The sequence below is a fragment of the Centruroides vittatus genome, unplaced genomic scaffold (assembly GCF_030686945.1).
Source record: "Centruroides vittatus isolate TY-2023 unplaced genomic scaffold, ASM3068694v2 scaffold_861, whole genome shotgun sequence".
NCBI classification, from domain to species: Eukaryota; Metazoa; Arthropoda; class Arachnida; order Scorpiones; family Buthidae; genus Centruroides; species Centruroides vittatus.
Genome location: NW_027122718.1, coordinates 8,042,835 through 8,067,857, shown reverse-complemented (window position 1 = coordinate 8,067,857; position 25,023 = coordinate 8,042,835). Strand labels below are relative to the sequence as shown.

Below are 25,023 nucleotides of genomic sequence, written 5' to 3'. Positions count from 1 at the left end.
AAAACATCTTCAGATTGTTTCCAATATGTTAACTTCTTCATTAGAAGGCTTCTATTGAAATCATGCTCAGAAAAATGTATAGCTTTGTTTAAATAAAAAAGTATTCATTAAAAATTTAAACAAGTGTGTATATTTATTTTCTTTTAAAATGTCGAAAAGGATTCCTGAACAGCATGTTTCCCGGATAAACAACTTTACAGAGGCAACTTTACGCCTGCAATGATGGCTTTCCCGTAGAATTCTATGTGATGCGTGGGAAGCTGCTATTCGTAGATTAGGTCGCATTAGCTTAAAAAACTAATTAAAAACTGTATAATTATCCCAATTCGAAAAATATCTCCAAACCAGAAATTTGTTATTTTATTAACTCATCACTAAATTTACAAAATGTTTCACAGGAAGACATTTTAGAAATAACTAACCAAATCAACAAATCCACCTATAAAATTAACTCTTAGAAACAACAAAACCTATTGGAAGACTGGAAGAATATGCAGATGGCACCAGATCTAACAAAGGATTCAAGAACTAAGCAAAAACACTTACTCATCTTTCTATGAAATAAGAAAACAAAAACATCAAATAAAACTACATAATGACACTATCAATAGACCAAGATATACTATATGTTATTCTAAGTATGGGGAAGCTGGTTTACATGGAGACCTTCCTGCCTTTTTCCCTATCAATGGTAACAACAAGTTGATACCCTTTGAAACAAAGCAAATCTTATCAAGAAAAACTTACCATAAACAATCAATCACTTTTGATTATGAAATGGAACAGTCAAGGTCTGAAGCACAAATTACCACTACTTGGTTCCCTTCGATCAAAATCTAAAATCAGATAATCGGTATAACTGAAATGTGGATAACATCCGACCTGTTTTATAAATCAAACTTTTTCAACAAATTTATAATAGAAACTGTACTGGCAAGCAAGTCACTGTGCCCAGGACGTCCAAGTGGTAGCCTATGTATTTTAATTAAAAAGGACCTCGGAAAAATAATCAAAGTTAAAAAATCTGATAACTTCACACTATTGTTAATCTCTATGGATAAACCCACACTTGGAAATATAAATAACAAATTAATGACAGTGATGATTGCTTACAGTTCTCCCAAATACCTAGCAAAATTAAATAAAACCTTTAAAATACTAGAATCATGGCAACATATCAGTCCATGTATTCTATTAATGGGAGACTTCAACTCACCTATCGCCAAATTGATGGATTCCCAATATGGTAGCCCTCTTATTCAAAATATCTGTCAATTCAAAGATAAGCATGTCAATAGACTTGGAGCAAACTTGAAACTTGATTGAAATAATTGAAAATAAAAATGTATATTTTAAAACGGCCACATTACACCTGATTACCCTGCAGAATATACTTGTCTGGTACATGGTGGAAAATCCACAGTGATTTTACAATATGCTCCAAATTCTTGCTAGATTGTTGTCTGGAATTTACTACTACAACCTTCATTGCATCCGATCACTTTCCCACTGTAACAAAATTTCTTTTGCGGAAGCAATAAAAATGAACTAGTTTGCCTAAAAGACATCAAAGGATAAACTACAATTTTTCAGGTTATCTAGCTGAAATCAAAAACTGTTTCACCAACATCCCAGAAATAACAGACTTCAACAGTATATGAACTATAAGTTTATAGATTTCTTCAATGAACAGCTGTATACATATTAAAAATGACAAAGATAATATTCATAATAGATTCAAAAACTCCTGGTATAACTTTGACTGTTACATGAAAAATAAAAACAAACCAATCAAACTATTTAGAAAAGACTCAAATGACGTAAATTTTATTAACTACAGGAAAGCCCCTGTTCTATTACGTCTTAAAATTTCATAAGGGACTTCTTACTCAACAAGATTAATAATGCAGAAAAGAAAAGGGACCAAATATTAGAACTGGCACATATTGCCACTTTTTCCTCAATTTTCAACTTTAATGGACTCGCATATGAGCAGCAAAGAGGAGTAGCGATGGGCAGCCCTATCTTCGGCCTATTATGTGAAATGGTACTAAGAACACTAGAGGATAACATCATACCTAAATACGCACAGCATATTCTCATATATGCAAGATATGTAGACGATGTTCTCGTCATCTGGAAGAATAAACCAAACATAGATAGTTTCATAAAAGAAATCAACAGCAACAATTTTGGGCTAGAAATTGAGCTGGAACAAATGAACGACAGAAATATACATTTTTTGGACATCGATATACAAATAGACGCGAGAGAAGGAGTTGTTACTAAAGTATACAGAAAACCTACATACACCCCATGGTTCATACCATGGAACTCCCACGACCCTGTATCATATAAGCTAGCAGCCTTCCGCGCACTATGACAAGAGCGTACACGCACTGCAGCAAGTTGCAAGATAGAAATGAAGAGTTGAAATATATCAATATGTTGGCAAAGCAATTTGGAGTGTACAGCAAGGCTTTCTCTAACTACAAACCACCAAACAACAAAGAGCAAAATAGAAGAAAAACAGACGAGTGTACAGTCATGGAATACAGAGTGCAACTAAATAATGTATACAAAAGAATAGGAGTGGCTACAAACAAAAAATAGTATACAAAAGGAACCCGACAATATATCAGCTGCTCAGAGCCGACAAAGACGAGCCGAACCTAGACCTCATTCCAGGGGTGTACAAAATCCTGGTAATAGATAATAGACAACAGAACAAACTATACTACGTGGGAGCAACAGGAAGATCCCTTAAAGAAAGTCTTATATCTCTTTGGTGCTCGGTTAGTCTAACAACCTAACACCGCCCTGGCAACATATATACTAGCAGACCAACAAGAAGTAAAGGCAGATTGGGATAAAGCAAAGCTCATACAAATAGTATACAGCAAAAAACACCTAAAGTATGCAGAAGCATGGAATATCTTCAAAACCAGCTACAAAGGACAGGCCATTAACTTCAGGGAAGCTAGCAAGATCTCATCCACATGGAGAAACAGCATGTTGTAAGGAAGAAAAGGTAGCGGCAGATAAGAAAACCAGCTATAGCAGATATTTATACAAACGCGATATTTGGATCACAATTGTAGTAGGCATAGTAACGGGCAAGGAAATTCATGTACAGCAGCGATTTACAAGAATCATAGATGTATTATACAAGTATAGTAGGTATAATAATGGATAAGCAGGTGAATCAGTTAAGTTATTGTGATACATATCACGAATGAAGAGCTGGCATGAGTATTAAGGTTATATGTTTATCTTCATTTTTATAAGTTTATGGTTTGTAAATCTCCTGTTAGAAGATCGCAAATAGAAGCATTTCAAAAAAGTTCCATTACGATTGGCGACGTTTGTTCAAATTACGACCACATTCGACTGCAACGGTTCTTGAAAAAGGTTATTAAAAATAACTGAAAACGTTTGAATGATAGCAAAAAACGGCTGTGTGTAAAAAGGTGTATAAGAGTCTGTGCTGTAAATAAACACAGTTTTAGAAGAGTGTAAAGTAATCTCCGTTTATGCACAGAGATGCTATGTCTCCTGGCGCTCACATCCTGCCCTCTTGTTCCACAAGACTGGGCTTCGTTGACCCTCCCCAAGGAGGGTGCCTGCGGCACCATCGGCCCTTCCTTCTCCTTTTCCAACAGTCATCGACTGTCTCTCTACCAAGACTGCCTCTACTTTCTCACGAGATTTTGGTTTCCCGCTGCGAGTCCGGCCACGACCCATAACCCTCAGTTTTCAGGTCTGTAATATCCTTCTAGCCAGAGTCCTGCTATCTCATGTTGGCCAAGCTTCATGACCTCCTAATGAAAACAGCGCATCTGCCATCTGTTTTAAGTTAAAAGTGACCATGCGTGTCGCAATCTGGGGTCTACTTGATTCCTCACTGTCTTCCTCCCATTGAATTACAGGGACGAGTATCAAGGCTGTGTCTATCCGTTGTCCAGATTCTTATTTGTATTCATTCATGTACAAAAAGTTGATTAAATGGCATATGAAGTCACCTGGAGAACATTTTCAATTGTTTGTAAATCATTTGAGTTGGATTTATCCTGGTTCTGGTAAGAGCCCTAAATGGAAGGAACTGGAAAGTGTGCCTGCTGTCTCTGAAACTCGCAAAAATAAGAAGGAAAGAAAAGTGAAGGGGAAAAAAGGCACAGTTCAAGTTCCGAATGAGAGGGTCGGTGACCCCACAAGTTGTAAACCCCGTGGGAACAAAAAAGTCAAAAGGAACCATATCCTTATTGAATTTTCTAATGACAGCTGTGTAATTTGATAAACTAGTAAAAATCTCTTTAATCCGAAAAATCTTTAACGGTAGACTATCCCACAGCTCTTACAGGTTATGACCTCCTTTATTGTTTTTCTACAGATGTATTTCGGGCCGGTGTTTCCTTCCCGGTCTCTCTTCAGTGCTACAAAATAAATTAATTTTCTTAACCAAACATTGTGAGTAGATGACATTGTAAGAAACACTTTAAAACTATCTCACTATACTCTAAGTTCTCCTTATATTTCTTCACACTTTTATGGTACTTCTGGGTTCCATTTATATTATTCTCCAAAATCCCGCAGTTGTTTCTTTTTTGTGCCAGTGTATTACACTGATGCTATATTAGTAACAATAAAATGTGTCATACTCAGTAACATTTTTTAAAAACCGACTAATTTTAACATAATACCCTTTAAAGATATAAAATTTAAAAAATTTTTTAAATACCCAATCACTAGAGAGAAGAATGTATGGGAAACTAACATACAAATCCCTAAACCTATAAAACAATTTCTGGCTCTGGGTATTGAATTTAATATACCTATAGATAAAATAACTATAGACGTACTAGCAGATATAGATAAAAGTATCAAAGATTTACCTATTGAAAAAGAAAGGAAAAGTAATCTTATAGGTTCTGTCATCCATGACATGAAACTTCTACACCGAAAAAATAAGTATAAAGTAAATAGATACAAAATAAATTTAAATAAAACTATAGATTCTCTAAAAACTAATAATTTTTCCATTATCAAGGCTGATAAAAACAAAACAACTTATAGTAATAGATAATAATAATTTAGAAAATAAAACAAAAGAGCAAATTAATAACGAACAATATTAAAAAATAAATAATAATCCTTATGAAAAAATTAAAAAAGATTTAACGAAAATTATAAAAGACATGTATTCGAATAATAGGATTAGTGAAATAAATAAAAACAACATACTAAATTTTAAAAATAACAGAACCCCAAGATTAAACATACGTTTAAAAACACCTAAAGAAAGTGAACAATGTAGACCTATAGTGGATTTTAAGTATTCAATCCTGTACAATTTAAAGAATTACATCAAACAACAATTAAAAAACATTGATGGTTCCAAAAACAGTATAAAAAAATGCTGAAGAAGTGATTAATATAATTCAAAAAACTAAACTGGAAAAAATTGATACTTTAATAAGTTTAGATGTAAAAAATATGTATTTGAACATAAAATGGGAATTAATAGAATACAGCCTAGTACATAATGCCATTAGCCCCGAACTAATAAACCATATAGAATTTGCTTATAAAAGAAACTATTTTGAAGTGTATAATGATTTTTACAGACAAATAGATGGTATTAGCATGTGGTCAAAGATGGGACCAAAACTAGCTGAATTGGTGGTGAAAGATAGACAATAAAATACAAAATATTCCTGGTGTAAAAACAGTAATGAGATACGTGGATGATTATTTATTGATTTTTAACAACCAGATAACAAACAAATAAGTTTAAGTACAATAAGTAGCATAAGCCAGTATATAAAATTTGACATTGAATTAGAAAAACACAATAAAATTAATTTCTTGGATATAACTATAACAAAAGAAAAAAAAATTTTCGTTTACAACATATAAAAAACCACTCAATGTTGAAAAGACGATCAATTATCACTCGTGTCCCAGAAACTATAAAAAAGAACACATATATAATGGAATTAAAGAAAATATATACAAGAACTACCAAAAATAATGAACAAAATATTGAATTAAACAATTTAGATTGTAAATTCATTCTTAATAATTATCCGCAACAAGTTTTAAAAAAGTGGCATGCACATTATTATAAAAACAGATTTAACATAAAAAATAAAAAAGATAATAATTATAAAAGTTTCCCTTACATAACTAATATATATAATAATTGTTCAAAAGCCCTTAAAAAAAAGACAATGTAGTTTTGGCCCCATCCTTGACCAATAAAATCTTAAAAAATATCCATAATGTTAAATTAGGAACAAACCAATCTAATGTAAATAAAGGGAAAAAAAAACAGACTGTTTATAAAATTAATTGTAATTGCCAAAATCTGAAGATTTACATAGGGGAAACAGGTCGGACTTTAGAAGCACGTATAAAAGAACATGAAGCGGCCGTATGGTTAAAATATGACCGTTCTCCTTGGTTTACCCACATAAAAAATAGTAATTGTCAAATAGATAGGAATAATATTAAAATTTTACACCATGAAAAAAATATGTACAAATGCAAATTTAAAGAGCATGTTGAGATAATAAAACATAGTAGTAATAATAGTAATACACTAATAAACATATCAAATGGCATGCAAATAGAGCAACAATGGTATAATCTGATAGAGGGCGGCAATAAGTCAGTAAAAATAAAATTATACATTGTCGCGAATGGAATAACGGAAAAAAATTGTATTGCCAGTTAAATTATTTTAATTGTGTATAATATACATTGTGGTGTTCCTTTTGAAGAATGGAGTGTATTTTAAAGGTTGAATTCTTTTAAAGAAAGGAAACTTGTATGTATGTATAATTGCCTAAAATATTTTAAAGAGTATTATGTTAAAATTAGTCAGTTTTTAAAAAACGATACTGAGTATGATACGTTTTATTGTTACTAATATAACATCAATGTAATACACTGGCACAAAAAAGAAACAACTGCAGATTTTTGGAGAATAATATAAAAGAAACCCAGAAGTACCGTAAAAGTGTGAAGAAATATAAGGAGAACTTAGGGTATAGTGAGATAGTTTTAAAGTGTTTCTTACAATGTCATCTACTCGCATTGTTTGGTTAAGAAAATAAATTTATTTTGTAGCACTGAAGAGGGACCGGCAAGGAAACACCGGCCCAAAATGCATCTGTAGAAAAACAATAAAGGAGTTCGTAACCTGTAAGAGTTGTGGGATAGTCTACCGTTAAAGATTTTTTCGGATTAAAGAGACTTACTAGTTCATGGAACCATATCCCTTTATGAGAGATAGCCCTGTAAAGAATCGCCTATGTCATTTCCAGTCAGAGCACAAAAAAAAGAAAAAAAAAAGCACGCTCCTCTTTCTAAGGTCTTCTTACTTGCGCCTCCCTGATCTGTCCTCACTGCCACTGTTGTCTCCCCTTCCACACGGCCCTCGGGTCACATCTCCCACCTTAAGTCGTCTGGAGTATCCATCTGTTGCCTGTAAATACAACTAATTATTATTATTTTTGTCTTATCCGAGACGGAATGCGATATCCGGACCTTGCTGGTAGTAGTCCGCTTCTCTCCGCACTGGCCCACCACGTCGCTATGCCAGAAACATTTCAGAACTCATATTTCAGGCATGTGATGCTGAGGAAGACACTGCACATGACGACCCAGTCACATGGCTCTCCCTCAGCCACACAGATGCAGCGCACCCGCAGGCCCAATAGGGTGCTGGCAGCAGGTCACGTGCTTGCCTTCATATCCTCAACCCAGTATTTGTTAGTACTCTCTCCCGTTGTGGATCCTGCCACGATTTTTGAAAATTAGGAATTTATATGTGAAACGATGTTCAAGCATGAAAGTATCTTTGAAGCAAAAGTTCTGGGTATTATTAGCCCATTTTCATGCTCTCCAGTTGAAGTGAAATCCACTAGTGCTAACATTGAAACAGAGGAGACACATCTTTGGTAATGCATTTAATCCAATTACACATGGACTTGCAGCCTTGAATATTGATTGAGCTGAAATAAAAGGTTTTCTATTAGCTTAACTAGTGACGGTCACCTCCCGGAGGGGTAGGTTAGTTTTTTGGACAAGCCGCGAAAGTGGCGTGTAGTACTAGCTGACTGCGAGCAATAACGAGCGTCTCTGTGGCTGAGGGGCTGTAGACCCAGAGGTCAAGGAGCACGATGGCATGCGAAAAGAACTCACTCCAACAGCAGGCCCGTGAATCAACATCTGCCTCTGTTGAAGGTGAGTGTACAATCTGTTTTCTTGGCCTTTTATGTGGGCAGTTTTCTTTAGTTTTTGCTGATAAGCGTCTTTAGAATATATGGCTGGCTTTCTGGACTGCCCATTAAACATGCAATAGGCTCAGCAGAGAGCAATGCAACTCCCGATCGCACTAGCCGGAAATGATATAGCCCTGTAAAGAATCGCCTACATCTTGTGAAGGATCGTGTGTAGGGGTATGGTTTATTAGACATTTTTTGTTCCCACATGGGGGTCTACACTTTGGAGGGTCACCACCACCTCACTTGGAGCTTGAATCTTACTAAAAAAGAATGCTACCAATAACAGCAAGATCAAATCATTGACTAAAACAAAGGATTCTTCCAAATCAGAAGCAAAATCTAGTCATGCTGCAAAAAAAATTAGGAAAAGGGAATGAAATCACCGAAATTGCGAGTAACAAATTTTTTGTAAAAGTAGCTTGTTTTATTGCATTAGAAATGTTTCTTCCCTTGAACTTGAATAGTATAAATTTCCACATTTGCCATTTTGTTTTTGAGCACTCGCAGGTGGCAAACAAGTTGACGACCAGAAGTGCGGCCATTGAGACTACCTAGGTAGACTAATCCCAATCCCTTTCCTTCAATTCCCACAATTTTACGTGTTTCGGCATTGTGCAAAAGGGGAAATGATCTACCTGGATCTATGACTGCCGGCAATTCTTTGGAGGTTACTATATTGCTGCCTCGTCGTGTTCCTGGCTCCTGAGTTCCATTGCGTTGTAGTTCAATCTTCTTGATGAGGGTCTTTTCTGCCTACAATGCTGTGCAAAAGCCAAATCTTGTCGACTGTGCCAGTAAAGTTAAAATTTACAACAGCTTCACAACTGGCAACCGTTCGGTATGCCACTAACACAATGAAAAGTTCAAATAGTTCATATCTCCTGTACTTGTTCATCAAGAAGACACCTTACTACGACCGACAAGCTGTTGGCTAGCAGTAACACTTCTGCTATATTAGAACTCAGCAAGACTGATCCAACTCATATTTCCCCACTTCCACATCAACCTCATATAGTCGTCGGCCGACCAATCAGCAGCTATGCTAGGTCATAGCTCTATTCCAGGTCTGCCACACGGCGTGATGTTTCGCCAACCATCTCTTCCTCTAGATGCATGCACCACCAATTCAAATTTAGCCAGTCGTGTTTTTCCTCTGCCAAGGTCCTAAAATATAAGGTTACCTCGTGCGGCTGTTTTAGCCACTTCCTGCCAGATTCCGGATATACGTCATCCGTATGTCAAGCCACTGCTTTACAACAGTTAGGGAGGGAAGAAAATTTTGGAATTTCAATATTTTTGTTACTTTGTTAAGCGTTTTTAGACTCTTAATCTTCGAAGGTAAATATATCCATCGTTATTACTATTATTAAACATAATTATGTTGATAAAAATTGTACGGAAGTAACAAAACTGTTCCTAGAGCCGTTTGATATTCTGTTATAGTCTTTATACTTCGTTCTGTAGAAATTACAGAATATGATTACAGATGAAATGTATTTATTACTAAAATATTTTAAAATACTAAGAATAGTATTTTACACTACATGTATAAAAATAGTATCTGCACGATGAAATGACTACTACAAATACAGTCGAGTCCACATAAGTCGACACCCCAAGGGGAAGTGAAAATGTGTCCAGTTATCCGATATGACGACTAAAGCGAAGTTGAAAAATCCACAATACTACAATTAGGAAAATATAGTAGTGCAATGTACTGTACCTCTCTGACCATCCATCACTGGCACTAAAGTTGGTTTCTACTCCAAATACCCCAGCAATTTCCACCGCCTTTTGTTTCAGTATCGGTCCCGAAACAGGAAGATTCGAACAACGAATTTGTTTTAGCCAACGTACAGTACGAGATCATCTTCGACATCTTTGTACGGCGACTTTCTCCGGCGTTTTCGAGACAGCCGCGACGATAATCCAAGAAATAGTTTCTTAATTTCCTCTTTTTTTCTTCAGCATTTCCACCAATGGTTGCTTGGAAGATTTCTTTTGTTTTGCAAATTCGGCTTGCGGAGTTTTCTTACATTCAAATTCAGACACAAGTTTGTGTGTTTCCTTCAGCGTAAGCGTTGTTAGCTTTCCGACACTCGTTTCTAACAGAAACGTGAAACGCGTGCTACAGATAACGCTTGACGTGAGAAAATGCAAAATCGAATTCTGCTGTGACGTTGATATAGATTGTATGTTTTCTTTTTGTTTATCTGTTTTTGTTTTATATGTAAAAATACATAAAATTTTAAGGAATTTATTATTATTATGTATATAATAATAAATAAGCCGACTCCCCTCTTGAAAAAAAAGAGTTCACACCGCACTGTGTGGTGTGAACTCATTTTTTCAGGAGGGGAGTCAACTTATCGGACGTCTAAACGAGTGTGGGACGGCAAAAGTATGTCGATTTTATCCTGTGGTAACGAGTTAAACGGTGTCGAGTAAACCAGAGCTTTTTAACATTAATGCTTATGTAAGTCGGCCGGGACCACAGAAAACTGACTACTTAACCGACGGTGTCGAGGGTTAATGTTACTTTAGGTAGCCAAGATGGCGGCTCGTCTCTAATTCCAGCAAGGAAACAGTGGGACACACGTTCTAACCTAACCTAACCTATTCTAATAATTTGGTTGCTAATAATTATGGCAATTTATTAGCATAGGTTAGATTAGAATGTGCATCCCACTGTTTCCTTGCTGGAATTAGAGACGAGCCGCCATCTTGGCTACCTGAGGTAACATTAATCCTTTTGAAATACTGTAACTGGAGATGTAAAAAAGAAATATTGTTTTTTATTAATATAACGGGTGTACTATAGATTACTCCCTATGGAATTTCAGGACTTTGATTATATATTTGAACTCGGGGACCGAGACGAGTTCAACGGTACCCTATTTTTGGACCGGAGACGAAAAATAAAAAAGTTATCATACTTTTTTCCGGCGATCGCGCGATGATAGGGAGTCGCGTCGCTCTCCGCTAAGTCGGCCTCGCTATCGCGATCGCTTGCCGTTAAAATTGCCTTTAGTAGACGTTTCCCCCCTTTTTTTACTTTGTTCAAGAACTACCGTGAATCGATCACTAGTTTAGCACATGGCGGCGTGTGGTGGCGCCCGTACGAGAGGTCAGTCGGGCCGCCATGTTCGCTGCCATAAGTAACATTTACCGAAATGGCGATCGCGCGATGATCAGAAGTCGCGTCGCTCTCTCCGCTCTCGTATCGCGTGTTTAACGCTCCGGGAGATGACGTAGTCCGACGTCACGGTTTGCAGACTTTACCGCAAGATGGCAATACTAGCAACTACGGTGCCGTCTGCATGAGAGCATTAAAAAAGTATGGTAACTTAAAAAGTGTGATAACATTTTTACTTTTCGTCTCCGGTCTAAAAATAGAGTACCGTTGAACTCGTCTCGGTCCCCCGAGTTCAAATATATAATCAAAATCCTGAAATTCCATAGGGAGTAATCTATAGTACACCCAATATAACTTTTTGAAATATGTATATTTTACAATGTACAGTACATGTATAGCAATGCAAAATATAAAAATGTTATATATAGTATATATTTATTGTAGTGTTGTTTTTTTTGTATAATAATTTTTCTATAAGAAATGTTAATACTACGTGTTTTTTCATTTCAGAATATTATATCTCGATTAGATTTATTTGGGAAAATAAAATTAAAAACATAGCTGAAACAGCTCATATTGTTCCTGGCATCTAAAAATAATAATAATTAAATTTAGCTATTATAAAACAAAGTTATGAAACAGGAAAGTTATGATTCTGAGAAAAATTTAAAAGCTGAATTATTAGGTTTATTGGTAAAAATTTAACTAAAGAAAACTTCATTACCGACAGTAAATTTATAAAGCCACATATGAGCTACAGACTCCTCTAGTATACCAGGAAAATAAGGACATCAGGACAGTAAATTTAGGAAATACAGAAAATGAAAATATTAATCAGTCAAATCAAAGAAAGAATAGTTTATTAAAAAGAAATAGAAAAAACTAATTGGAATACTTTAAGATGTAAATAAACAGGATAAACCAGAAGAATCTCTTAAATGTAATGATTGTAAAACTTTAGATCTTAATTTTAAATTAAAACACAAAACCGTTTCATGTATAACGTCATTAATTAAACAAACAATTGACTTGGCCAGATGTTACATATATAATTTCAACTTTACACGTAGAAATTACGAAGATTTGCACAATATTCCGGATTTTTCTTATTTATAACCCATTTTTATTTACAATTAATTAAGAATCGTAATTAATGAAATATTAGCGTGTAATTAAAGCGACAAGCCTCTGATCGGTAATGTTTTTACATAAGAACGTAGTAAGATGTTTTGTTTTGGACTACGAGTGACGTCAAATAAGAACCAATGAGAAGCATTTCTTCTCTGAAGCAACCTTACCTTCTACGATCTTGTTCCTGGGCAGCATCTGTTATCAGTTCAAATTGGCCAATCATGTCATTACCAGAGTTGCTAGATATGGCCACTTTGCGCCAAATTTGGCTACCCTTTTTTTAATTTGGCGTAAAAAATATTTGGCACATTGGCTACGTTTTGGGCTACGTGAATTTGACTCGGCTACATATTATTTATAAATATATTATTTGAATAAAAATGCACTTTAAAATGGTGTTTGTCGTTTTTTTTTATTAATTAGAGACCCAAATAAAACAAAATATTTTTTTGTTTTTCAAATAAATTTTTCTCCTTTATAATAAATAAATGAATTTATCCATTTGTAAGTAAAAAATTGAAGGTGCCTGTTGAAGTAATTTTTTAAAATATCCTTTTTCGTGACGAAGTTTTAATACTTATTACTATAATCCAGACATGTTAATCCTTAAATAATAAAAGTAGAAAAAATAATATTAATTTTCCTACAGTCATTTAATTTGAAAGTTGACTGAGATTTCTTTATTAAACTAATAAGTGCATTTTGGATACATCAATACCCTTCATCAATTTGATTTTTGTTTTTCTGTTTTAAATGATGTTTTAAAAGTGATTTTAACTTTTCCTTATGCTATTTCGATGATAAATTTAATATCTGTTTTTAATATTTTAATTTGTTTTTTTGTAGTGTACTTTCTGTACTGTTGGATGTAGGAATTCTTCATCTATTATTATTATTATTATTAATGTACAGTACGTATTGGCTTAAAGAAATCTATTAGTCAACTTTAAAATTAATTAAATAATTGTAGTTTGATAAATCCTTTGTAATAGCAAATTAATAACTATTAAGAATATTAGGTTAATGTTACCTATGGTAGCAAACATGGCGGCTCGTCTCTGAAACAGTGGGGACGCACGTTCTAACCTAACCTAACCTATTCTAATAAATTATCCCTATTCTAATAATTTGGTTGGCAATAATTATGGTAATTTATTAGAATAGGTTTGGTTAGAACGTGCGTCCCCACTGTTTCAGAGACGAGCCGCTATGTTCGCTACCATAGGTAAAATTAACTGGATAGTACAAAGAAAAATTAATTTTTTATAGTCCGTCTTGGCAAGATCATTTATGGCATAATTCGTTTTGATCCACTTTGCAGATAAAATCAGTGTTCTCGACATAGTAAATTACATTGTGTGAATATGAGTCTTGCGATCCTTATTTCCGATTAGTTTACAGGACTGTGAATTGGCCGAAAATACTTATTGTGATTAAAGTTATTGCTAGAAAAGCACGAATGGTGTGTTTTTATAATTTGTCGTCAAATTTCGGGTTATTTAAAAGGAACTTTTTGAGTTAACTACTTTTGGGCTACTTTTTAGAAACTTTTTGACTACAAACACTAAAAACATCTGGAAACACTTTACAGCGGACACACTGAAACTGGTTTCTAATTGGCCAACACTACTCGTGACATCATTTCGCTACACTCTCCGCATAAACAAACGCGGCCAAACGCTGTTTATTACACGATATCGCCATGAGAACGTTGTTACCAGAAAAAATTGAAAATAAAATTTATAAATTGAAAGTAATGTTAAGGAAAAAAGGCGTTTCGGGAGAGAAAATAAAAGAGATTGTTCGTAAAGAAAGAAGAAAACAGGAAATTAAATATAAAAAAGAAACTATTAAAAATAAACAGGTAAACTTTTCATTTTTACAGTATATAATTTATCAGTAAAACTGCTGCTTCTCAATCAATTTTTATATTAAAAAAAATTTTTTTTAATTAATACGTTTTTTCTCTTCAGTGATTATTCAATATTATAAAATTAAATATTAATTGTTAAAATTGATTTGAATTATAATTAAGGTTAATTAATACTCAGTTATCACTGTATCATACATAAAAATTATTTATTTGCAATATATAAACTATCACTTAACTTATATACAATTGAAAACTACGTATATGAATAAATTTTAGCTAATTTTTATGATTTGCTATGAAATTAAATGTTTAAAATAACTACTGTTTAAGGATATATCCATTCATTTGCTAATCTCTGCACTCAAAGCTAGAACTATTTAAAATCAATGACATAAAAAACAGGTGAAGAAGACCTTTCAAAACGGCCGAAAACGTTTGTGCTTATTAGTTTAATTGCTAGAAACAGCGAGTGTAAGGTTTTTTATGTCATTCATTCATTTGCTATTTGTTGAATTCTGAATATTCACCTTTCTCAAACCATTCGTCACATGGCAAGCGCACCCGTACACATTTGATTATTTGCCGAGCATCGGTTTGTTGCGAGAATGACAAATGTTTGTCCGAGATCTAGAAAATGGACAATTCTCAAACAATAATTTTTGCCACTACTTTTATGGTTACAGGTAGTTCATATCTGTTAATGAAAAAGTAGCGTAAAGGAAGAAGATTGTGGATGGTATCAATTCACCAAAGCAGAAAAATGTGAATGTGACAGAGAAAGGAATTTTTTTAAAAAAACAACACGATAAAACTGTATTGCAAAGAAACCCAGAAAAAATTACACAGGGAAAAAAATTAAATAAATACTTAAACTATAAATCAAATTTAAAAAAATAAACTAAATTCAAAAATAAAAGACTAGATCTAGTTTAAAAAAGACTACAAAATGGAAAAACTAATGACTAAATTCATACATTTGCTCTTTTGCAAATGCATGAATTTAGAAGAGTAGAGTTGATGTACAACAGAAATATGTGGAGGCAAATATTCGTCTTCTTTCATTCGGCACAATTTACCGACAAGAATTGGGAAATTGAAAATACGGAATGTTTGTCACAAGTAAATTGTCCACACTACTTGGTATTTGCCAAATGTGTGCTCGGCATTCTGTGAATAGTGAATGTATGGATGTGCTCAAATATGCATGGTATTTTTTGAAATCTTTATCTTAAACTTTTTGTAATACTTTGTTTAAAAAATTTGGTTAATGTTACCTTAGGTAGCCAAGATGGCGGCTCGTCTCTAATTCCAGCAAGAAAAAGTGGGATGCATGTTCTAACCTAACCTAACCTATTCCAATAATTTGGTTGCTAATAATTATGGTAATTTATTAGTATAGGTTATGTTAGGTTAGGTTAGAACGTGCGTCCCACTGTTTCCTTGCTGGAGTCAGAGACGAGCCGCCATCTTGGCTACCTAAGGTAACATTAACCAAAAAGTTATATAAATCTAATATTCGTAGTAAAAATAAGAATAAGTTTTATAAAAGATATTACACTGAGAACTTAATCCTAATTACATTAACTTTCTGCAACAAAATATTACAAAATTTCTTTTGCAGATTATGAAAAAATATTCTTACATGTCTAATTTAAATAGATAATTGTTAATTTAGGATGTATTTGTATATATGTTGTTGATTTGCATTAATATCTCTATTATCTATACAATATAAACTTCATTAAAAATATAACAACTCATATCAAATTGTTCACTGAAAAAATTGCTTTTTCAGTGTTTACATCTTTATTATTCTAGCCCTTTTGATTTCTTATAATCAATTTTCAGGGACAGTCAAACTAAAAATTTAGTTTAACAGTAAAAAAACAGAATCGCACATTGAATAAAAATTGCATCTCGAGAATATCATTCAGAAAATAACAATGTACTGTACCTACTCAATATGCACATTGTCATTTATTACTGTTAGACTGTTTTTTATGTTTGTAAGAATGTACTGAAGATGTAAAATCTGGAAAAGTATATTTTGTGTGATTATATACTTCCCCATAATATATCATATTATACCATTTCTAGAAATGTGAGGAAAGTTATATAATGATACTATAAATTTTTATTTACCTAAATTATTAAATCAGTTATATAACAATTATGATTGAGTGATTACGGACATGAAAAAATTATAGTAAAATATAATGTAAAAAGAGTAAGAAGAACTACAAAAGGATTTTGTAAATACAGGAATATCATTAAAAAATACATATTTGTAACTTCATCTGTTAATTAGACTATCTAGCTGCTTTATGCATGTTAAATGAAGTTCTCAAACAGTGTGTGCTGAGACAGATTGGTGTTTTACAAGAGGTGGCTGAATGAGCTACAAATATTATGAAAGTACATTTTAAAATTGAGAATAAACCAATTTATACAAAGAATTATTGCATTCGTGCTAAATTAATAGCTAAGTTAGGCCTGTAGGATGGTAGCTAGCAATGTACAGTACATAGCTATTTATGATTTAAAATATTTATATTCTTTTAATTTTGTACACGAATGTGCAATTTTCAAAAGTTTGAGAATCATTGCTTTACGTTTTGTTGAATTTTGCATTTCATGAAGTCTTCATTTAAAAATTTATTATTTAATTGTTAGGAATTTTAAAATTATAGTACTAAAATTTAATTAATTTATATGTTATTAACATATTAATAACAGTTAAAATATAAACTGTGTTATATAAATTATTCATCCATTCAAAGAAATCTGGATTCAGACAAGAAATACCTTTGACCATAATTCCAATCCAAATTTTAATCTTTAGTAACATGCCAAATGCTAATAGAATTATTGTCTTATCAGTTATTAATAAAATTGGTTATGTTTTATTTATATATTATATTTAAAATTTTAGAATGTTTAAGACTGATATTTTAATTATAATATAATGTATAAACTACAGTATGTATTCACTCAAATAAACAGATTTACAAGTAAAACGAGCAATTATTTATTGTGACATTGTCGCAATGCGGCAATTTTTAATTAATTTAAAATATATGCTCTCCACCTCAAATTAGTAGTGGCTTGCCCATGTACGTAATACTTTTCCTTTAACAATAGAGTTGTGCCAATCGTCTCTATCTAATACCTTTCAGAGAAAACTATTGAATTGAAATAATGCGATTTCTGGTTTGGATCAGAAGTTTGTATATAGTTCCTGTTTCTAAGATTTCCGTATCTGGTCTCGCCTTTCATCTACCTAACTGCGTTCTCAAGATTAAAGACAGACAGACAGACTGATGACAGTGGAAATTTATAGGTCTACAATTTTTTTCAATTTGCAACCCAATAATGTTTAATCTTGGGATTTTATTTGATAACAAAGTCGGTTATTAAGTTAGTATACAAACATGTTATGTAATTAAAATTAATTATTCTCGAGACAGTGTAAAAAATATTAAAAATATTTGTCACTAATTAGTGATTAGTACATTGCTATACTATTGAAAATTTATTACTAGAGCCAAACCTATTTTCTCTTTTAGATAAATGTATGAATTTTAAATAATTAAAAGCACTTAAAGAATAAATTTATATTGTACTTATTTCTTTTTAAAACTAATTTAAAAAATTAGCTTTTTTATGTATTTATTTGCCAATTATTTGCTACTGTTTAGAAGAATTATACAGTAAACAATGTCCTATTATTGATTTATATGTAATATATATATATATATATATATATATATATATAGAAATGAGGTTAAGCAGTTCTTATTTATAGGTTTGCTTTCACTGTAGAGAGCCTGGTCATCAAATTGCTAAATGTCCTGCATTGTTAAATGATACAGAACAAGGCACTGGTATTTGTTTTAAATGTGGATCTACAGAACATAAAGTAAATGAATGTTCTGCTAAGATAACAGGTAAGTTTCTTTAGAACAAATAGTTATATAAATATATTTTTTAAACATTAAAATTTTTTAAGATTCTTAACATTCTGAAAACTATTCTGTTTACAGCGAGTGCAAAAAGTATTTGAACACTTCCTACTTTTGGTTAAGTCTAACCTTTTCAGCACCATTTTATGCAAATAAGTCAACAGGATGAACATCCTATGTTTCTTAGGGAGTGACACTAGATGAATCACTTGATAGGAATGCACGGATCTAATAAATTCTGCATTCTAATAACCAGTACTCGAACATGCTGCTATGCAGTGTACAAAAAGTATTCTTACATCTGACCAAAGGATTGTGTTAACATTTCTACATGACTTAGTGACAGCTATATTCAGAAATTATGTCTCTACCATTGTCCTATTATCAGATCACTGTACTAAAACTGCAACAGCAACTATTTGCAGAAGTATGGATTGAAAGGGCAAGGAAACTACTAGGACAGAACAAAGAGTGATAATTAAGCTTCATAATCAGACCCAATTATTAAATGAGATATCATAGCTGGTTGTTCAGCTTTGACCAACTATTCAAGGCATTATTGATTGATATGGAGATGGAAAGGCATTGAAGAATAAATCAAGAAGTTTCTGTCCCAAAATCCTGACTGAATGAGAAGTCTGTAATAATTTGTTGTATCAAAAAAAGACCCTAAGATTAGTGCTTCTATGATAGCTGCTGACTTGAGTAAAAGTGGTGTGAGAGTATCAGCTACAATCCACAATGTGTGTAAACAAAAGACTGTAATGATTGAGTGGCAAAAAAGAAATTTTGGGTGAACAAACAAAACAGGAAGAAATTCCTTGATTTTACTTTGTCCTTATTTTGATGTTGTAAAGACTTTTGTAAATGAGTAGTATTCACTGACAAAAGCAAATTCTATGTTTTTGACTCTGATGGCAAAAGGATAATGTGATGAAAGAAGAACGAAGAGATGAACCCAAAACATTTGACTCTACAGTGAAACATGCAGGGAGGATCTGTCCTCATCTGAGGCTACATGAGTGCTGAGGATTGGAAATTTGCATATTATTGAGGGAATAATGGACTACAAGCATTACATAAACTAATTAAAACAACATACCATACATACAATCTTCCAGGACAATATTGTATGTTTTGAATTAAATACAAATGAAACATTTTTGGCTCCTTTTAGGGGCCTGCATCAAACATCGATCATTACAGAACGTTAGAAAATATTGTGCTGAAAGTTTGTGTGTATGGTATGTTTTAATTTGTCAACATTTCAGTTGTTGGAGACTTATGTTATTACATAAACATGATATGCTTTAACCTTTCCAATAGTGTGAATGAATGGACTCCAAGACAACTATATTTTTATGCAAGACAATGATCTGAAGCATACTGCCCATAATACCAAGATGTGACCCAGGGTATTACACTTCTGCACAACTCAATACTCTACCCAATCTCTAGACATTAACCCAACAGAACATATATAGAAAATTCTTGATGAAAATGTCAGGAAAACAAATATCACCTCCAAAAATGCCCTCAAGAATACTTTAATAGCAGAATGGAATGCCATACTGTGCAGCTGAGTTAGTGACATTGATGCTTGCTAGACTCTGTGCAATCATAATAACTAAAGGAAACTCCAAGAAGTACTGACAACATCTAGAAACAATCCTATTTTTGTACATGTTTACAGGTGTATGAATATTTATTGTACTTGGAAAAAATGACATATCTTGTTTTTACCTAACAAAAAAGGAGAGTAACCTCTTTTTTATAGTCTTTTTGATCTCAAATAAATCATTTCTATGTCTGCTTTGCATAATGTTTTATTTCACTTACAAATTACCACTTGATCTTTATATTACTTTTGTTAAATGTACAGAATAGAAGCTGTATGAATACTTTTTGCACTCACTGTATTATTTAAGGATTTTAAATGTTTATTACTATACTAAGGAAAGTGTTTTAAACGTTAGACTTATCAAACACAAAAATGCAAGCGACTTTTGACTCACCCTGTAACTTTTTCATTTAAAAGTGTTGAAGATTTGTTAATTTTGTTAATATAGTTACATAGAAAGTCATGCATTGAGAATTGGAATTTAATGAACAGAAGTAATGCAAAAATTTCAACAGCTAAATTAAAGAGCATGATCTAATTAGTCTAAAACCATTTTCTGGGTTCTTAATCAACATCGTGTAAACAGTTGTTGAAGGTATTAATTGTTTTTTAAAAAGTGAACTTTAAATTCATGTGGAGTAAAAGTGATTTATTGTTTTGAGCAGCCTTGAAAGTTATTTTTAAGGTCAGCAAAAAAAGGTTCCATCTGATTCTCCTTGAATGACTTCCTATGTAACTATTACATTAACAAAATTAATGTACAGATATCCTTTGTATAACAGGGTAGTTGTGTTCCAAAAAAGCGCTGTGTTATGCTACACGAAACAAAGGAAAGGTTTATAACACAGTAAAGTTTATTTAAACATTTTTAGGTAAATACAAAGATTAATGTATAAAAACAAAACACTGTGACAGTCTTAAGGGATAAAGTCTAAAAGAAACAACAATACCTGGTTAATAGGAAAGCTAGGACAAGGAAAAAAAAATTTTCCTATTTGTTTTCATTAAAGTAAATCTGATGAAAGGTACAAAACAAATTGAAAATTTCGATATTATAAAATCCATGGGCAAATTTGAGTTAACATGCATGCTTCTTGAATAAAACAAATATTGAATAATGGAGTTTTCACTTAAAAATTGTGAATTTTGTACAGGGGATTTTCCAAACCATGTTCGAGTTAAACCAGAAACCGTGTTACACGGTGGATTTCTCCAATTTCTGAACTGTGTTTGAGTGAAACTGTGTTGTACAAGAAATACCTGTATTTTCAGTACTTCGGAATAAAAAATTGTACAAGACCTTTGACTTTTCATTCTGTATAATTAAACTTCTTGCTACTTTAATATTCCAACAGTTCATGTTAATTTTTTACAAAAATTTTTAAAAATTTTCTCTTAATTACAATTCAAGGTATAACACCTAAAAGAAATATAAAACTAAGTTTAAAATTTTCCTTAACAAATTTAAATGTAATATAAATTATAATATATCATTTTGCAACTTTTTCATTTAATTAGATTAGGATTTTACTGGCTTATTTCACTAAAAATAATTAATTTATAATTTACTTGATATCAAATTTCATTAAAAAAAAGTTAAGTTATAAAAGATTAAACCTTATTTCAGAGACATGCCCTGTATGATGAAAAATTTTAATAAACTGAAACTGTTTGAATTTATCAAGTGAATAATAAAACATAATAATATAAAGAATTATTTTTAAAAAAGCCTTCCTTAATTGACATTTATCTTTCATTAGATTTTCCTTTTGCAAAATGCTTTATTTGCAAAAAACAAGGACATTTATCAAGAAGCTGTCCAGACAATCAAAAAGGTTTATATCCAAATGGTAAATATAGTCAAAGTGATATGTTAAACTGTATTTTTACTTTTTTTAATATTTTTCATATGTAAATAAAGATACAAATAATTTTAATTTGTTATTTATTGATCAAAAATTAATTTAGAAGAATTATTTTTAAATTAAGCATTATATTTTTATAATCCATAAATGTAATAATTTATTTTTCCTTGATACTATTATCTATTAAGAATTGCAGGTATCCCTCATATAACATGGTAGTTACATTCTGAAAAAGTGCTGTGTTATGCAAATCCATGCTATTCCATGCTATACGTAACATAGGACTAGTGCAAAACATAGAGTTACAGCAGCATACCCAGGATCTGAACTAGAGGGGGGCAACTCATAGTTTCTGTGAGTGCAAGAATAGCAGCGAACAGCAAAATAGTTCTAAGATTTCATGACAGATGGCTCTAGGCTGTAGTCTAGTCACAATATTTATTATTCAAACTGATACTAAATTGATACATGCACCCTGGGCAAGAACATACCCTGCCCCTCGCTGGGTACGCCCTTGTAGGGTTAGGTTCCATAAGTTAATAAAAGTATACTATTCTTTTTGTTACTAAGAGAAATATGTTTATGAAAGCAATCAATAATTTATTTTTAATTAATAATTAATTAATAATCACAATTAAAAGTACTGTATTATGCATTAATATTAATTTTAGTTAAATGAGTCTTCAAAGGTTGGCATTAGCAAGGGGAATATATTTAGGCCCTCATTGTAGAATTCTATGTACTGTGGCAGGTACGACTTCATTCGTATAATTATAAAATGGGGTATTCACCACCACCTTGTGTCGTCTGCACGACAAATATGAATCTTGATATTACTGAATAGTCTAGGTGCATCAGTTCTTTATGTGGGCGGAAACTTTAAAAATGTCAGAAGCACCTTTTTGGCTAGCAACTAGCAGCTAGTTCGTATATAAAATGTTTACTGTCAATTAATATAGGAATAATTAAATTGTTTATAAAGAATTTCATTACGAAATAATAAATATTTTTTATATTTATATTTTGATTAATTTTCTTTTTTTAACCTTAAAAACAGGTGGATGCTGCAAACAATGTGGTAAACTAGATCATTTGAAAAAAGATTGCCCAGAGTTGAAAGAAATGGAAGGTAAATTAAATATAATATTTAGTGTTTAAAACAAATTTATTAATTATTTTAAATTATTTTCTATTAATTTATATTTTAATGTGATAAACATTTATAATACAGTTGAACCTGTCAATCTCAAACTTGTTTATCTCATATAATTTTTTCCCAAAACCTCTATCTCAAATTATGGACTGAAGTTGAAGTGGCTCTGTTCGAAATCTCAGACAACTTCCGGTTGCCGATATTTCTGACCAAAATCAACAAAAAAGCTGAGACGACAATGATACTTTGTGAAAAGAAAATGTCCTCGTTTACTAAAATTAATATTAATTAATGCATAATACAGTACTTTTAATTGTAATTTTTAGTTAATTATTTTTAATAAACATATTCCTCTTAGTGTCAGAAAAGAATAATATATTTTTGTTAACTTTTGGAACTTAACCTCATGTTTCGCATTAGTCCTCTGATTCGTCTAGCACAGATTCACGTAACACTGCACCTTTTCAGAACGTTAACTATTGTATTATACAAGGACACCCGTATATTAAAATATTTTATTAATATACTAACCTAATTTTAATTTATTCGGGGTATATCTCAGCTTTCTTGTTGATCTTGGTCAGAAATAAAAAAATGGTGACTTAATTTTTCTTATTTGTGACCTGATTTTTATTATAAAAAAATTTTATGAATGACAGAATAAAAATATGTTATTAATCGAAAATTTGTTCTAGTGGATAGCATTTGTTTGGTTGAGTACCGAGCAATTTTTTCCAGAATTTGTGTTCGAATACCGAATTGTTCGAGTTGGCGACAATTTGAGCACCGAGGTACCACTGTATTTTGTTCATCATTCTTACAAACGATTACTTACCTGCAGTTGAAAAAGTTTAATAATGCTTACCTAAAAATGTTTAAATAAATTTTACTAAATACGAAGATTAATATATAAAAAGAAAACGCAGTGACAGTCTTAAAGGCTAATGTCTGAAAGCAATGTCAACAATATCTGGATTCTTTTTTCTTCTTCCCTGTCTTGTCTTAATTTTTTTTCTTCCTTGTCTTATTAGTTTTCATTAAAGTAAACCTGACGAAAGGCACAAAACAAATTGAAAATTTCAATATTGTAAAATACACGGGCAAATTTGAAATGACACATATGCTTACTTGAATAAAAAAAATATTGAATAACAGAGTTTGCACTTAAAATTGTGAAATTTTGTACGGACGATTTCCTGAATTCTTAAACTGTGTTAGAGAAAAATCGGAAAACGTGTTGTACAGGATATATCCTCAATTTTCAAATCATGATAGCACTTCTACAGCATGGTCTTGCTCTATGTTGTACAAAGGATACCCATACTAGTATATTTACATAAAACAACACAGTTGTTAAAGTGTAATCTCAGGATTGATTTAGTCATTTAAAACTCCTATGGAAATTTAAAAATCATTATTCCTCTTTCTCTTTCTCTTTTTGAAATAGTCACTTTTCAATAAACCGTTCTCATTAAATAAGTTCAAAAATAAATTTAACCTAATGTGGAAGTCTACATCGTTTGCCGTTTTTCTTTCCAGCGATGTGAATCTTATTTAAATTAAATTGTTTTTTACATTATGTAGAAATGACATAGCTAAGTTTCAAAACATCCTTCTCTCTTTTTTCTAGCAAATTCTTTAATAGCCGAAAACGTTAGTTCTTTTGATTTAATCATAAATGTCCTTCTTCGGGTTGATTTAATTAAAGAATTTTCATGAAAATGTTTTGCTTATTAATGAAGGAATGTCAGATAATTTTATTTCAATATTTGAAATAATAATGTTTCAGGTGTATCTGAGATGTTGCTACCAACAATGAAGACATCTGTAAGCGCAGATGCTGAAATTGATGAATATTTTCAAGAGAAAAAGCATCGGCACAAAGTGATAAAATTTTAAGAATTTAAATGTACAGGTTTGTTTCGTTGTGTAATAAAGCGAAAGCATCTAATGCGAAATAAATTGTTTTTAAATTTTAGAATTTAAATCTA

At 31.9% G+C, this 25,023-nt stretch overlaps 1 protein-coding gene across 1 annotated transcript in view; it reads left to right on the top strand.

Moving 5' to 3' along the window:
* The window catches only part of LOC136990090 (uncharacterized), a 38,143-nt gene extending 13,149 nt beyond the window's left edge, over nt 1-24,994 (top strand). Inside the window, exons 8-12 of the mRNA XM_067288441.1 lie at nt 14,225-14,422; nt 18,237-18,378; nt 21,775-21,864; nt 22,937-23,008; nt 24,822-24,994. Of these exons, the coding sequence (XP_067144542.1) occupies nt 14,225-14,422; nt 18,237-18,378; nt 21,775-21,864; nt 22,937-23,008; nt 24,822-24,931 (612 nt within the window). The 3' untranslated portion in view covers nt 24,932-24,994. The remainder of the gene's footprint in view (nt 1-14,224; nt 14,423-18,236; nt 18,379-21,774; nt 21,865-22,936; nt 23,009-24,821) is intronic.
* Nucleotides 24,995-25,023: the final 29 nt, after the last annotated feature.